Genomic DNA, 17,797 nt, shown 5'->3' with positions numbered 1-17,797 from the left:
TTGTGTATCACAAGACACTATTTTATTTAACACCTTTGTTTTCATCATTTTTTTTTGTTGTGTAACAATAAACCGTGGAATAAAGAGCCAAAAAATGGCACTAAAACAGCAAAAAAAAAACAGCATTATCTTGCTTTAGATTTTAGCATTTCCCGGTACTTTTGGGCCTCAGAGATCATTTCCTCGAGCGGTCGGCGATTTGTGTCCACTGGGGCGCTGTCATGCTTCCTGAGTTCGTGGTAGATTTTGTCAGTGAAGGAGAAATCGCCCTCTCGACGTGGGAGAATGTGGCAGTGCACATGAGCAACAGTCTGACCAGCTTCTTTGCCATCTTGAACTGTTACATTGGACGCAGAGACTCCGTAGAATTCCTCAAGGAGTCCTTGGACTAGAACTGCAGTGTTGAAGAAATCTCCAATTTCCTCAGGAGAAAGGTCAGAAAGTCTCTTGGCGAGTCTTTTTGTGGCGATAAGACAATCTATTGAAATATTAAAAATAAACAATTTGACTTTTGATTAAAATTCAATGCAGCGAAACAAAACGGCAAGAAAAGAATCAATTAACAGGAAATTCAAGGCGATAACTATGAGTTGACGCCTAAAGGAAAGGATTAATAAATTGTATAATCTAGCTCCTTTACAATCACAGCTATTGTGATGCTTCAGTTTAGTTAACTATCCCAGATCGAGCTCATATTCGTCAGGTAGGTATTTTAAACATCCACGCCGTCCCGGTATTATGCACATTTTCAGGACCGAAAAAACCCGCGAAATGGCATTATGCATTGAGAAAATTTGCATACTCGCAGGCGATTTATTTTCAATGAATCGGCCGTAGAACGAATTTCGCGCGGAGTAAAGAAATTCATCAACAAACAGTATCTTTTGGCCAGAGTTCTTCAATAAATTGTTAGAATATTTAAAATTATTACCTTAATAAACGAAATTAAAGTTTTATACTGAAAAATAAGCATAGTGTCTTCGAATTTCCCGCGTCACAAAATAGTATACATTCAGGCGTATTTAAAAAAAAAATGATTTCATAAATTGACTCCCAAAAGTAGGCAAACTTGCATAATTGTATGTGCATAATCCTGTCAGGTGCATAATCTCGAAGTGCATAATGCCGGGACTGAGTGTACTTCGCATCTGAAGCTGCCAAATCAAATTGGATAACGCTATAAGGCAAATTTGGAAAGAATTATTTTTATTTTGATTTTTAGCCCACATTCTTTATTATTCTTTTTGCTGTCCTGACCAGACTGTAGATAGTCGGGCTTCATACTTATGTTCTATAGAACCATACATAACTTTGAGTAACTCTTTTTAATTAATTTTAGAGGTCAAAATTCAACTCTTTGTTAGATTAGATTAGATTACAGTGGGGGCGGTTCCTCGCGGAACCGCTGCACCCAGGCCTCCTTTTGGGCCCATTATGCATCCCCGGTTAAATTAATCCCTGTTAAGGGCAAGATGGTTCAAGCCAGCCCGTTTTTCGGATAAACTCCATTAAACAGGGCGGCTTCAATCTTGATAGGTCTTCATCAGACAGTACCGCTTTACCTAGCAGCACTCGTCTGATGTTGCATAAGCTGGGGCAGTCACACACGTAGTGAGTGACCGTCTCCTCAGTTTGATTGCATCCTCTGCACATTATATTACATTGGACACCCATCCTATTCAGATGTTTATTTAGACAGTGACCGGTTAGAACATTAGCAATCTGCCGGGCTCTCCAGCGACTGCCTCCCACCAGGTACGCTGTCCTTTTCTTATCCAAGTTGGTCATGAACAGTTTGGACACGCGACAATCTTTAGTCGCGGCCCATTCCGTTTGATGAAGTTTTAATGAATCCTCCTGTATAATAGATTTCCTCATTTGCAAGGAAATCCCTACAGCAGGTTCGGGACCAATGAAAGCGGTCCTTGCCTCCGCTACCACGAGGCGGTCCGCTTCTTCATTTCCCGCTATGCCCCTGTGCCCAGGTACCCAATGTAGACCGACGTCACATTTCTGTGAGGCCGCTTCTAACATTTTCCTGCACTCAGTCTCGATAGCAGAACGCGACTCATATCCTGTTATAGACAGAATCGCAGCTCTACTATCTGAGAAAATTTGAACTTTTCTACTCTCGATGCCAGATTCCACTAGACTCCGAGCACCAAGCAGGACTGCGACGACCTCAGCCTGAAACACTGTCGTGTACTGGCCGAGGGGCAGTGATCCAGCAACCTGAAACTCTGAGCAATGGTAACCGGCGCCTGAGGATCCCTCAACTCGAAAACCGTCAGTGAATAGAGCGACCGCATCGGACTCAATTATCTCATCTGCCCGTTCAGCCCAGTCAGCCCTCGTATGAAGTGTTGCTTTAATTGATTTCATGGGTAGTCTTCCCTCAATGTGGAAGTCATCCCTCATTAGAAGGTCTGGATGTCTAGCAACAGGCTTATTGAGTATTCTCGTATGGCCTGCTGGGTGACAACCAACCTTCCAAGTTCCAGCTGAGCGTAATCTCAGAGCTGCCATGCTCGCTTCCGACTTTATGAAAATCGGTAGTGGCGGCAAGCTTAACTCTTTAACTCTTTGTTAAAGGTATACAGCCTGTTCCATTCCATATTATAGTAAGTTAACTTAAAATAGTTGTAATAGAAGGTGGTGCGGTTTTACCCCTAAATTGCAAAATTGATTTTGAGGCCATTTTACAAAAAGATTATAAACAGAATTAAAACTTTGTAAGTAAAAACGCTGTAAGTTACAATTGGGTTCAAGGTTAATAAAATTAATAACAATAACTTTAATTTCATTAGTCTATTGTGGAGAAGACGATTTCACCTGAATGGAAAAATGCGTGAAACTACCACAATGCGAGGCAATTTCAAGGTAAAGGGACAGATAATCCTAACCGGCTTATGTAGGTGAGATTCTTAATGTGAGCTAACTCGGAATGTATGCAAATTCGATTTAGAGCTGAAGTTAGGGTACGCCATTCAGTTATATTGAATCAAATTCGTGATATTTTACAAATTTTATATTAAAACCAAAATATCAAGGATTTGGATGGACTGGCAGAAAAGTGATATATGGGTGAAACGTAGACCAGAAAGTTCTCTATAATTTTACCGAAGAACTTGATCTCATCGATTAATCAGAAGCCGAGATAATCGACGTTGTTTGTTTCTGAACTCGTATTTTCGACCAGATCGCCCCAAGTGTTCATTTGGTGAACTTTAACTATATCAAAGAATTGTTGTATTTTGTGAGATTTTCCATTTAAAACCCTATTTCGAGTAGAAGCAGTCAAATTGGTATCTGAGTGGTTTCAAAGAGTTATTATGATCGGACAGATCGCATTGTCTGATCGAAAAATGATGTATACACTGAGAGAAATCCGAAAAAGTTAAAATAACATTCCGGAAAAGTTTATTTTACCTTGCAGTATTGATCCGAAATCGGTGTAAATATTATGCTTTTTAGGTGTATTAGGGGTTAAAGTTACCCTTTTTCATGTTAATTTTACCCGTAAAAAGGCGTAAAATTATAATTAAAAAATGTTGATATATTTTTACACCTAAAAAGTGTTAAAGTTATGAGGAAAAAATGTTAATCGCACCAACATTTTTTCTCAGTATAGACGAAATATAGACACAAATGTCCTCTACAATTATGTCGAAGTAATCATCAAAATCGGTTCAGAGGCAATCGAGATAATTGAGGTTATGTGATATTGAAATTGGTTTCCCGACTGTGGCGCCCCCGGTGTTAGTCCCACGAAGTTCAAATATTCTAGAAAGTTGTAGCATTTGGTGAGATCTTTCGTTTAAGCCCTCACTCATCAAAATCGGTCAAATAGAACCGGAGATATGATTTTTTGAATTTCGTGAACTTTGACCCCTCATATCTCCGGTTCTATTGAAACCACAGCGCATTTACGCACCATTTTGGAAACGTCCTAGACTAGACTACAACATACTAAAATTTGATTAACTTGCACAATGCCGTTTTTGAGAAAAATTAGTTTGAATTTTAATGAATTTTGACGCTATCACAGCGCCACCTGTGGTGACTTTTTGAACTTCCATCTGAAAGTGCTCATCGAGACGAAACCAAAAAGGTAAAATTTAGTTTAAAATGTTAATTAGAACCGGAAATAGAGGCTGGTCAATATTCGAACTCTGACCCCTTATAGCTCGGGTCAGGGGTTATGGATCGGCTTAAGTATTTTTTTGTTTGATAGGTATAATCAAGGGCTACAACATACTAAAATTTCAGCCCGATGCATAATGGAATTTTTGAGTTATTTAACTTTTAAGATTTAAAAATCTTCTTTTTAAAAATAGCGCCCCTAGCGGTGGTTTTATGAACTTGCGATGTTAGAAGGGGAAGTCTCATTTCACGAGAGCTTTCCAAAAAGCCCTCACTTTTTAAATTTTGACAATTAGAACCGGATTTGAAACGGCATTTTAAGATTTTTTTTGGACCCTTATAGCTCGAGTCAGGGGGGTCGGGGGACCTTAAGTTTGGTATTGATCGATAGCCCTAAGAGCTAGCTATAACATACTAAAATTTGAGCCCGCTCGATGCCATAGGGGCGGAGCTATTGAGAAAACAAAAAAATTGGGGTGTTCAAAATGGCGGAAGGAGGGGTGGGTGGTGGGGGGACAATGCACCAAGTTGCAATTTTCACCCGAAATATAACCTTTGCCGAAAACCGCAAGTCGATATCTCTTTTAGTTTAGGAGTTATTAAGCTCCAAAGAGCGGCCGGACGGACGGACGGGAACGGTTTTTAGCCATCCATATATTCGTGATCGGGAAGTGGCCAAACACATTCTGGCAAAGTTTTGGGCCGATTGGAGTACATGAGATTTTGTTAGAATTATTGTAGGTGAGATTGTTAAGAATCTCTTTTATATCTCTTTTCCTATATGATATATATATAATATATAAGAATATATAATATATAATATAATATATAAGAATCTCTTTTCCTAATAGGCTGAAAAATTGGCGCCGAAAATGTCTTGCATACATCACGACGTTACCATAACTTATCCCAAGGATATCTACTGCAGATATGCAATTTTACCGTGTCATTGGAGTTAATTCGCAGGCTCTTTTCGGTCCTGAAAAATTCTGTCAAAGCGGAACTATCTGTAATTGCTGACAGGGCATTCCAATTTCAGTTCAAACGGACTGAAAGAATTTGATATTATTTGCCTATTATCAGGCGCTAATTTATAAAACGCCGAAATGTCCCTAAATGTATGCAAATATTTTACACACAGTAAAATTTAAATGTATTTCTTATGAACCGTTGGCGCTGAAATATTGGCAATTTGCACACATCAGGGCGTCTCCGTAACTTATTCCCAAGATATCTCCTGCAGGTATGCAATTTTTCTGTGGCATATAAATTAATTCGCGCCCTTTCTTTAAATGCCGAGAATTTTTTTCAAAGCGGAACTCTCTGTACAAGGCTTAACTCTTAACCAATCTTGATCAATCTAAATCGATTTTAACGACCATTTAAAGAATGTGTTCACATTCAAGCTCAATGAATTTTTCTAATTCACTGTTTTTTCTTCTTCAGAAATTTCGTTAACCTTGTGATAAGGGGGACTGAACAAAATTTCGGACAAGTTTTAAAAGTGAAATGCTAAAATTTTTAGTGTCAATTACACTCAGTCCCGACAATTGGGAGTCAATTTATGAAATCATTTTTGAAATACGCCTGAATGTATACTATATTGCGACGCGGGAAATTTGAAAACATTTTGCTACTTTTTCAAAATAAAACTTTTATTTCTTTTATTAAGGTAAATTTTTTAAATATTCTAACCATTTATTGAAGAACTCTGGCCAAAAAGTACTGTTAATGCATTTGTATTATATAGTTCAATCTTTTTGTTTGAACTACTTTTACTCCGCGCGAAATTCGTTCTACGGCCGATTCATTCAAAAGACAGTCCCTGCGGGTATGCAAATTTTCTCGATGCATAATGCCATTTCGCGCGTTTTTTCGGTCCCGAAAATGTGCATAATACCGGGACTGAGTGTATAGAGTGCATTTCTCAACCGAATGATTTCATATTTGTGCTCGTTGGAAAGGTCTTGGAATTCCTGACAAGTTTTAACCGATTCCAATAGGTTATGAACCGGTAATGAAAGGGCACCGATATTTAATTTTTATTTGAAATTCAAGCAATATTGGGCGCTGTTATATAAATACGTTCAAATCTCTGCAAAGTCCTTGATCATGTGAACACTAATCTATTCCTCATAAATTTATACCAATAAAGAAGTTTAATAATATAAGTAAATAAAACCAGGGACAACTTGCCATCTTTGCTTCTTTTTTTTTTGAAGTGCTCTTCAAAGGTACCTTATCATATTATTTTTCGGACACCTTGTGTGCAATATCGACCACTTTGATTCTTGCAATCCCCTTACCCTTCCAAAATTGTCCTATGGCATTTTCCAAAGCATCTAACTTAGCAGACGCTTAAGTTTTTTGAAAAAAAAACTAAAAATTTGTAAAATTCTGAGAAACAAAAGAGGTGTCCGATATTGCAAGTTGTCCGAAATTTGGCACTTTCCTTATAATAATGCTCAAATTAGATTAGTTAAACAATATTTTTATTAAAATGATCGTTTTCCAATGTTTTGCAGCATTAAAAAATTAACTTTCAGATGTTTATGCTTTGAAAATACTCAAAAAGTATGCGTTTTACTGTACTTGAGGAACATCATTGCTCTTATCAGCATATCAACCACTCAAAAAAAATATTAACTCTAAAAATATCTGAAGTATTTCTCTTGTGACTAAATAAATAAAACAAATCTTCGCGGATCACGTGGAAAGTAAACAAAATTACTAGGAGGAAGAAGTTTACTCACGTCCCGGAACAACGCAGCGAATATTGGTGAATGCAAAGCTGTGAGAACTCTCGTAGAAAACCGTCTCCTTGGGAATGTCGAAGCCACCAAAACTAAATCCACCCTGGCTTTCTGGATGAATCCTCAACGGGAGTCTTGAGTAAATGTTCTGGCACTTCATCCTGTGTTCCTCACAAGGCATATTCTTCCTGACTGACGCCACTTTGTCCAGATCGAGATCCACCAGAGCCACATCCAGCTCCTTTTCTTCGCAATCGACAAGAATTTTGCCCCAAGGATCGACAATCTGTACCCGGAAAGGGGTCAATTAATGATCTTCAGTGTCTCTAATGGATTTCATCTTACCATGGCGTGTCCATAGCTCCTCCTTTTGCGATTGTGGAAGCCCATTTGGGCAGCTGCAATTACATAGCACTGATTCTCTATTGCCCTGCACCTCAGCAGTGTCTCCCAGTGGGCCAATCCCGTTGCATAGGCAAAGGCTGAAGGATAGGTGAGAATCTGTGCGCCTCGAGAACGGAGAATCCCACTAACTTCCGGGAATCTGATGTCATAGCACTGAAAAGTTAAGATTTTTCAAAGTTCTAGCCAAGGAAAGAACTTCTGTGAGGTTTTTACAATCTGCAGACCAAGTGAGCCTATTGGTGTGTCTATTGGCATAACAATTCCTGGACCCTGAGCCACCACTTCCGATTCCCGGAAGCGAAATTCAGGAGTATCGACATCGAACATGTGAAGTTTCCGATAGGCAGCAACTAAATCTCCTGAATTATTGATTACAACGTGACAATTGTAAATCTTCGTTGGAGGATTTGAAGACTCCATGGGGACCTCATGAAGTCCCCCAAGTGACAACCACACATTGTGGCTCCTGGCCAAGTTTTTGTAGGATTCTATGAGATTTCCGGATAAGGGTTCTGAGAGTTTTAATGTTTCTTGACGATTTTCTCCCACAAAGTCACAACACTCCGGCAGAAAGATGAACTAAAAAGATTAGGGAAGATTTTAAAATTGAATCTAATGACTTCCCATGGTGATTTCTTTGACAATTCCTTAGAAATCCTGCTTACCTTAGCTCCTCCATCTGTTGCTTTTTCAACCAGATTTTTCACTTGCCTAAAATTATTGTCTTTGTCATTTGTGGATTGCATCTGACACACAGCAACCCTGTGACTCTTCTCCATGGCCATTCCTGCAAAATTTCTACTTCCGACAACTTTTATCGTATGTTTTATCTTGTGCAAAAAAAATTGTAATGAAAACATTTTCTATACTCTCCTACAGTTTTCACAACAGAAATCTTTACAACAAATCGCAGTCAACTTCACACCGTCCGTGACATTCCGTGTCACTGCAAAGTTTTTACAAAACACAGCAGTTTTACAAAAAGAAAATACAGTATGGCCGCCAGTGATTGTCGCGTGAAGTGTTTCTCTTAGAAAATTGCTAAAATGTGCCCCTTCCGTGTGCTGTAAATAACTGAAAATGTGTACAAAATTGTGTGTGTAGTGCTGTGAAGCGAGGACACTGGGTGGATAACGCAAGGGTGATCGAGGTAAGGAGAAATCTGGGGGATAGATTGAGGTGCGCAATTAGTATGACACCCCGATTTCTGTTTTTTCTTCATACGCACTTTTCACGGGCTTTCGGGGCTCCCAGCAGATTAAAATCACCACCACATGGTCTTCTGGGACACGCCCTGTAACCCACCATCCGGACTTCGCATCCCCATACACCCAAAATGCCTCTTTTGGGCTTTTTTTTACACTCTGACAATGCCACGACTCGATGGAGTTGCCCACCTTCAGAGGGGATGACATTTTCTTTGTGTACCCCAAAGAAAACCTCCCCATAGACCCCATTCCACTTTTCCGGGAGTGAATGTTTTGCTGGAATTTTCCCCAGAAAGTTCTGTAGCATCGGTTCCAGGTAAAACCTGCTGAGAAAACACCTTCCCTTGCCTGAGAAATTGAGCCTCTCTCCCTCAGCATCTCGGTGCAACAATGTGTGTCTCACTCTTTTTTTCTTCCTCTGCATCCTGTTTCTCAAGAGGCTTGGTGCTCTTTTTCATCGCATCTCCTCCTCGTCTCATTCGTTGGACCATCTTGGGTGCGATCGCAGGCACAGAATTGTGCGTGGAGTGGTTCAGAGAGGTGGCTTTTTTTCTGTCTTCTCAAGCTCCCTTGTGTGCAATGCTCTGCCCCAGTAGTAGCCCCATTTGGGCCGCTTTTGCCCTTCAATCCTCATCCTGAGTGTCTCTGACTCTGTCCAGGTGCTCCAGGGTAGAATTATTAGTGGAAAATTTAGATAAAGTGTTACTTAAGGCTGTGAGAGTGGATTCTGTGAGAGATTTTGGGTTTAGCAGCTAAGAAATTGGCCTATTTTTTTTTAGTGATAAGGCGACTTTTGGAGACTATCGGTGAGAAAAAATATTGTTAATTTTCAATTTGAGAAAATTTGAAAAATATAGCTCATAATATTTGATGTAGATCTAGTTCTAGCCCTCAAGATGCAAGACTCTTAAATAAATTTGCTATTCTTTTGTTTAAAGAATTGTTTCCTTTCAAAAATTTAATAAATTTTAATAAAGTAATACAATCTAATAATGCATCAACAAAGAAGTTTTGTAAGCTGCCTTGATCAATTTTTTTCTTATTTAAAGTTTATAGTATGAACTAGGAAGTACTAAAAAGAAAAATCCTGATTTTCCATCGTTTTTATAATGTTGACTACTTTGAAATCACAAAGAACTTTCACTAATTCAGACAAAAGATTTAGAAACATCAAAATTAAATTCTAAATCAGGAAAGAATATAAGAACGAAAGCTCTCTTGATTAGTTTTTAGAACATTTCAAAAAATATATAGGGGAGACTGGGGCACATGTAATCATTTTCGATACATGCGAATTTGAGGTGATTTTCCAAGGACACCGTGATTTTTTGGAAAATATTTCTTAGCTCATGTTTTACCCTTGGGTATAGGCAATTCGTCGAGGGTAATGCGGATCCTGGAAAACAATTGAGTTTTCCATAAAAATAAAATTTGTGTCCCTGTGCATTTTTCTCTTTTCACAAAATACCTGGGGTAGAAGTAACCACTTTCTGGGGAGGATGTAAACACCTTTTTTCCCACCCTTGAAATTAACTTTGCACCACTCTCGATTATTTTAATTACTTAAGAGATATATAAAGACTGTATATTTTTCAAAAAATCACGACACTTTTTACAAAGAATAATTAAAATAACAAAAAAACTAAAAGCATGCATATCAAAGACATTTTTCAATGGATTTTCCCCATATTTTGACATCATGTGACTTTTTATTGAACACAGCGCCACCAATTTTTTTCGTAATCTATGAATTATAGATATTTCGCATGAAGGTCAATTTCCCGCTCTTTTACCTACTCATTTTGTGAAATTGAAATTGCCTGATAACATCTACCCCAAATGCTGTTTTCTGACCAATTATTAATTCTTTTGAAATAATGAGAATCTCAATTTCTCTAGTAAATGCATTAATATAATCCTAAAAGATGTAGGAAAGAACTGGTATTGCTACATTTCGATTATTTTACACATTTTTAAATTTCCAGATGGAAATCCAAATGACCAAAATAATCGAAATATCAACATTTTCGGGAAAAATGATTTTTATTTTTAAAGTATATTAGGATTTTATTGACCAATTTATCTGTGGACATACATCCCCATGGTATCTATGAATGCTTATGGGTTTTATCCTCTGGAGTCTTAAAATTAATGAAAAAAATCACAGTGTTTACAACTACCCCAGATTACTACTGCCCCAGTTCCGTTGACTCCATTGGATTCGGTGACTCTATCGGAGTCCGAAAAAATCAATTGAAATGTGAAATTTTGATATAAAGGGGTATTATTTTGTGTTTGCACAAGATAATTGATAAATTTAACACAATAGTAGAATATTTTATTTAATTAATCCATAAATTCTACACCCTCTGGTCCAAAAAGGTCGTATTTTTGGGCAAAAATTGGAGATTAAGGAATGATTTTACAGAATGTTTTTATTATTAGTAAGTATTTTAAGTGAAAATTATTATCCATGTGATAATATTTAGGTCCATCCACGATTTTAAGATAAGGAAATGGTGTCTTAAAGATTTCTTTTTTTTTTACTTTTTTCGGAAGAGCTCCGGTAAATATTTAATTGTTGAAAATTCTGATGCAATTACCGTTATTAATTAGAATTTATTTTAAACTTTTATTGTATGAAAGAAGAGATTGATAGTTATTCTTTTCGTTATGACATAACTATGGCTCTAAACTTAACAAAAAAACAATAAAACCAATTTTTCTTATTTCCTTGTTCTGAAAAAAAATGAGGGCTAAATGGTTAGAGATATCTACTTGGAGTCTTCAGATGATCCCGTAATAAGTCAACCTGGGGCTTATTATTATGATCCTCATTTCCTCACTACCCCTTCCCTTCCCCACAAAAATCGTTTTTTTTTTTTGTGATTACAGGAAAACACGTCATACAGGACTATAGGTCTTAATTAAAAAATCTTAAAAAACGAGAACTTTCAATCGGTCAAAACGCTTAAAATAACGAAAAGAAAATTATTTTGTCTAAAATTGACTGGGGCACCACCAAACACGGGGTACCACCACTATTTTTTTTTCTAAACTACTTGGACTATCTCGACCATTCCTTCAGTGGACAAGCATCCCTATAGATAGTGCCTATAAATTCCTATAGGTCTTATCCTCTGAAGTCGAATATCCGATTAAAAAATCGCAGTGTTTGGTGGTACCCCTGTTTGATAGTGCCCCAGTTTCCCCTACACGGTTAATATACTAATTTTATCATAATACAGTAGACTCTCGCAAATTCGGCTCTTTTAAGATCGGGCTACTTTTTAATTCAGGCAGCGGTTACATTTGAAAAAAAATTGTTGTCATTTTTCAAGTTTGGTTATGCTTATCAAATGAATCATATATGCTCAAATTTGGCATGGTTTGTCTTAGTTTTGATGTGATTTTGCATTATTGAGGGATTTTCATGCAATTTACGTCATTATATGAGTGTGTAAACTCAATATCTATATGCACATGAATAAAAAATCGGTGCATTTCAAAAACTTTGTCGCCCGAATTTCTGTCTAATTCCGTTGGCATTTCGGTCCCATATACCCGAATTTGAGAGAGTCTACTGTATTGTTTTTCTTCTGTTAAAAACGTTACTTTGATACACCAAAACACTGATTTAAGTTTCGAATGTCATACAATAGTATTAGTTCAATAATAATGGAAAAGTTGACTCTATCGGAGTCAATTTGGGTCCAAGTTGATTCTATCGGAGTCCGTAGAGTAAAAAAATAGCTGTTGACTCTATTACAGATTCTCTATCGGGGGTTGACTCTATCGAGGTCCCACTGTATTTCAATTGAAGTTACTTTGTTAGTTGTCAGTTACTTTGAAGTAATTCAGGCATTGTTAAACATGATTAAAGACGTGTTTTGAAAACCTAAGTCAGAGGATTTATCATGGTATGTTCATAAGCTTGAACATTCCGCAAATCTCGTACTTCGCCATTCATTTTCATTTTTAATGGCTCCGACACACCTTTTAGAACAGGAAAATTTCATAAAATCAAAATTCACATCCCTTTGCTTTCTTGAAAGTTTATCATATGTCTATCCTACTCTTTTGAATTCTTCTTCTTCTTTTGAACATCACATTAAATTAAATTCAGTTCAATCGAATTTTGAGTATTAACGATTGGAATAGACTTGTGCAAATCATTTAAGAAAGATATGGACACGAATTTTGATTTACATAAAATTTTGTCAATCCAAAAAAAGTGTGCCGAAGTCATAAACATTAAAAATTTAATTTCTCTAAATCAGTTAAAACTGTTATACGGGCTTCACACCTATGGCCTAAACCGAGAGACGGGTTAACGTAATTGTAATCAAAATTATGATTAGGCGCATTTCCTGTTATTTTCCCATTAAACCGTCTCTCGGCTTGATCCGCAATGCCCTAGACGGACTTACGGCTTAAGCTGAGAGACGTTTTAGTGTAACTGTAGTCTATTTATTATTTTAATTATACTTACTTTAAGCCGACTTTCGGCTTAGGTTATAAAATATGTCTAATGCATAAAGTTTATCCATTTGGCTTAATTTCTCTAATTCTTGATCAGTCAAGTCTCAGTATTTTTGGTGCAATTTTGACTCAGTAAAAATCAATAAAATCAGTGGCTATTTGAGATTTTGAGTCCTTTGTTAACTAGGCTAAACCTCTAGTCTGAAGTCTAGTCTCTAGTCCAGGGGGTGCGATTAACTTTTTTTCCTCGTAACTTTAACATTTTTAGGTGTAAAAATATATCAACATTTTTTAATGTTATTTTCACATCTTTTTAAGGGTAAAATTAACATGAAAAAAGGTTAATTTAACCCCTAATACACCTAAAAGAGTAATATTTACACCGATTTCGGATCAATAATGCAGGGTAAAATTAACATTTCCGGAATGTTATTTTAACTTTTTTCGGATTTCTCTCTCAGTGAACTTACACCAAAAGGGCACATAATACGTAAAGCAGTGAATCGCTTGCGTTCTAATCCCTTTAAATTCATTAGGAATTTTATAGTATTGAAGTTCTTTAACTCGCATTCAATTAGGTGTTCAATCAGTTTTAGTTTAACAAGTTTATAGGGCTTACGAGAACGCCTATATCCTCTGTGTTATGTGTATTCAAACTCATTGAGATTATTATTATGATTATAAAAACAGTCTGAAATACAGAGTTCTAGATTGACTTGGGGGTTCGGCATGCAGTCCAGTGAGGGTTTGGATTGCATTGCGAACCCCCAAGTCATTCTACAACTCTCAGTCGTTAAATCATCTTCATATTGGAGTTCTAGATATTATACTCTCTCTGTCTAAATTCTCTAAAAAATAGCAATATAAGACATTTACTTCATAGTCCACTTCTGAATCCACTTAGAATAACGTCCTCTAGAGCCCTACAGTGCTATGTTTGAATTCATAAAGCCACGGTTACATGATAACTCAGGGATAAACTAATATTGGTTTTTGCTTATTTTCTACATATTTTTGCGTTTTTCATCGTATTCCTCCCTTTTTGTTTTTGAGAAAACCACCCTCAGGACTTGATGCATATTTTAGACAATTTATGCAGAAAATGCAAATTTTTCGATCAATCCAAAATATAAGAGTTTGGGAAAAAAATACATGTCGGTCATTTCTAATTCAAGCCTCAGGACTTTCAATGTTTAAAGCCTTTTTCCCACGAATGGTTCCTTTTCCCAGAGAAGTTGTGTTGCTTTATCATTCAATTGAGAAGAATACCACATCTTACTCTCTTTTCTTACGCTCTGATCGAGATGGGGAAGCAAGGTGAGGCCAGAGAATTCCCCATGATATTGTCCGTCTCTGGCGAAATGGTCGTCGTGTTCTCACCGACAAAGTCGACGTGTTTTTGGTGGAGGCTGCGAGCTGTTATAATCAGTTGGATCGGGGGCCTGATGATGATGATGACGATGGAAGAAGGAGGAGGCAAGAAAGAACGACAGACAATCTCACAACGTCTCTTCGGGGGCTCATTTCAATTGGGATGTTGTCTGGTGACTTCTTATTTTTCTCTCCTTCTCTCTCTCAAGTTGTCTCTTGCTTCTCATTCTAAAATAGAAAAGAAGAGTGTGTGTAATACTTGAAAAGAAAAAGGTAGAGAAATACACAATAAAAGTAAAAGAAGGAAAAAAAAGAAGATGCTGCGAGAAAATGATTAGAGAGATCGATTAATTCATTGGAATCCTGCTCATAGAGCTTGTTGTTCTCTCTTCTTTGGGTATCGTGTGGGAATTCTTATTTCAAATGTCTCATAAAAGGGCAATTTTCTGGGAGAGGAGTGAAAGAGTGTCCGTATCCCAAAAAACGACACCTCAATTTCAAATTTATTCTTTTATAGAGGAATAATGTAGAAAAATAGAACCCAAAAAATTACTTTACGAAGGGTTTTTGCTTTGGAGGCTCAAAGTTTGTCATTTTATTGCATCGCTCTTCTTTGCATCATAAAAAAAATGCTATAAGAAACGAGATATTATTGTAAACGGGGGAAGGTCCAGGTGAAAAGTGTCCATTCCATGCAAATGATTTTATTGATGATCCTTGAATTTTTTTTTTTTTTTGAATTTCAATACTCAAGGGAAAGACTTTTCATATATGACTCTTCGGATTTGTCGTCGCCTTGTGCTGAATTGCAAATCTGCAATCGATTTTTTAATTCAAGACCACTCTTCTCCATCTCGCTTCACTTTTTTTTCTTTTGCTTCTTTTGGGGCCAATTGTGATAAATCAACGTTGATTTCAGCTCCCTCCCAAGTTCTCCCAACATCGTAAATCAACCGAGAATTATTAATTTTTTTTTTGTATTATGCGTCTCCCAACTTTCTCTCCTTCCCTCTCTGGTGTATAGTATAGCAGTCCTCACCCATTTTAAAAATGCAAGAGGAATAATTTCCGTTCTATTGAGAAATTATTGATTTGTCGGTCGGGAAACTGGGAGCAACGGGAAATTATCCCCCATGAATTGTTTAGAAGACATCCAATAATAATTGGAGCGTCCAGTATAAAGTCACACGATTGTTCGGGGAAATAAAAGTATAGAGAAAGAAGTTTGAGAACTAGAGCAAAATTCTGTGCTTTTGCCTTATTTTTTTTTTTTATGGCAAAGAGAGAAAGTATTTCTGAGGGTGATTTATTTGGCTAAGACGAACAACTGTGACAGATAAATTTTTGTATAAAGAGGAATAAAAATCATTTTGGCACAAGTAATGAGACTTTTTTTTATGAAGTTCTCACAACTCAAATAAATGTCATTTCATTTTAGTTATTTTTTAGTATGAATTATGAAGTTAAATCTTTTGAAAAATTGTATTCTTTTAAATGAGGTCATTCACTGAATTATTGAATTAATATTTAACGAATAGGGGATGTTTATAAATGTAGAGAAAAAGCAAAAAAAAACATACTAAGAGACATCTATAAATTTTTAAATTTAAAGAATAACTCAATAAATAAACTATATTAAGCAAGGAAACTAGTTCACGAAGAAACCACAACACAATCAAACTTTGTTAGCTAGCAATTCTCAAACTATAGTTCATTTTCTTTTTATTGAATATAACGATCAAAGAAAATTGAATTTATTTTTTGAAGTTCTATCTATTGCTAAAATTCTTCGCGTTTCAATGATTCATTAAGCAAGTTAAATTTTGATGAAAACGTTTAAGAGATACTTGTTCAAGATATCTATAACTTTTGAAACAGTATCTGAAACAGTGAGAAAATCTCAAAATTCCAAAATAGACATGATTTCAAAATACCCCATCTTAACCTATGGGTCGTAATTATCCCTTAATGCAAATTTTGAGGTATCCCAGAATTTCAAATGATTTTGCTTGCAGTAGAGTAAAGTGATACAAATTGGACATGGCTTTTTTTCTTGATAAATACAGTACAAAGTTTGTTTTTAAGCACAGGGAACCAAATTATAAAAGTAAAGCATTAAAAATATACAAATAAAAATGAAGTAGGGGAGACTGGGGCAAAAAGACACAAAACGCATATTTTATTTTTTTACGAGCTACCTATGATCCACAGAAATTTCTGATTAGTGCAGTTTTATAGGAAATTTATCGCTCTACAACTTTGTGAATGTTATTTTTCTCTATTTTGTAAGCAAATACATTTATCGAGCCGTTTTCTAAAAGGTAATTTTGTGACCATTCTCAAAAATGCTGGGGCAAATAGTATCAGGCATGGGGTAAAAGTATCACATTTTGTTTCTCTTTATTACGGGCTCCCGTAAATTTAAAAAATACCTAGATGACATACTTTCATAGAAAATTTATTGCTCTACACCTTTTATAAATAGAGTTTACTCTATCTGAACGAGAAAAGCGATTTTAAAGTAGTTTTCCAAAGGCAAGTTTTGGCAAGAAAATTCTGTTCAACCATTCTGAAAAAGCGAAAATGGCGATTTGGGCGAGATACATTTGACAAAATCTGCCGAAGAATTGCCGAGTAAATGTCACTAAAAATCAGAATAAAAACAAAAAATAATGGAAAGAAGTGTTTTGTGTTCTTTTTAAAATAAATAGCTTTAGATTCAGCTTATATCAAGTCAATAGAGAAAACTTTCTACACGTTTTCTCGTTCCGGATGGATTCATTCAGGGATTACAATTTCATGAGTGCAAATGGAGCAAATTTATTTAGCTCACAGACTGGCGATGGCGATAAGCTTTTTTAGGTATAATTGTTTCTGCTGGACGTCCTCTCTTCCTTGGTTTTTCTTCTGCAGATTCCCTTTATGATTTCCTTTTTTTTTGGCACTTTCCTGATGAGCGGATATTCCTGACATCACCACTGAATCTGAACGTCCCGATTTCTTAGGCTTGTTTTTTGGACATCCTCTTAGATTTTGTATTTTTGTCAGTTGTCTGTCGAGAACCACCTCCGGATCTGGGTTTCCCTGTTCCTCAGCTAGACCAGTCGACACCTGCCATTTTCTTTTCATTCCAAGACCGATGGTTTAGTGATCTGCAGCTCTTGAGAATAATCAAATGCCAATCTTCTGACACTGCTTATAGACCAGGAGTGTGCAAGAATCGTTTGAAACCGAATAAACGTCAAGATAAGTTTGTTCAGTTAGCGTTTTGACCATTGGCGTACAAGTTTCATTTGACGTTTGTTCGGTTTCAAACGGTTTTTGTACACCTCTGTTATAGACAATCCGAAATATCTATTGGAACAATTCAGCAATTAGTTTTGCAATGCTGCTACCTGCTCTTCACTGAATACGGTTGCTCGTCCTTTTTTCGCG

The 17,797-nt window shown here is 36.5% G+C and overlaps 2 protein-coding genes across 2 annotated transcripts in view; one reads left to right on the top strand and one right to left on the bottom strand.

Moving 5' to 3' along the window:
- On the bottom strand, positions 1-8,246 carry LOC129801895 (nitrilase and fragile histidine triad fusion protein NitFhit). Its single transcript, XM_055847330.1, has 5 exons — positions 7,967-8,246; positions 7,515-7,880; positions 7,242-7,454; positions 6,897-7,182; positions 1-478 (listed from the first exon to the last, which is right to left on the bottom strand). Exons 1-5 carry the CDS (start codon positions 8,159-8,161, stop codon positions 126-128), a joined length of 1,413 nt encoding a protein of 470 aa, XP_055703305.1. The 5' UTR covers positions 8,162-8,246; the 3' UTR covers positions 1-125.
- A 26-nt stretch (positions 8,247-8,272) lies between these two features.
- Positions 8,273-17,797, top strand: part of LOC129801887 (F-box/WD repeat-containing protein 7) — a 69,607-nt gene continuing 60,082 nt past the window's right edge. The window contains exon 1 of the mRNA XM_055847320.1: positions 8,273-8,451. The gene's annotated coding sequence lies outside the window, so the exon portion shown is untranslated. The remainder of the gene's footprint in view (positions 8,452-17,797) is intronic.

This window comes from Phlebotomus papatasi, chromosome 2 (assembly GCF_024763615.1).
Source record: "Phlebotomus papatasi isolate M1 chromosome 2, Ppap_2.1, whole genome shotgun sequence".
NCBI classification, from domain to species: Eukaryota; Metazoa; Arthropoda; class Insecta; order Diptera; family Psychodidae; genus Phlebotomus; species Phlebotomus papatasi.
This window is presented reverse-complemented; position numbering and strand designations above follow the sequence as displayed.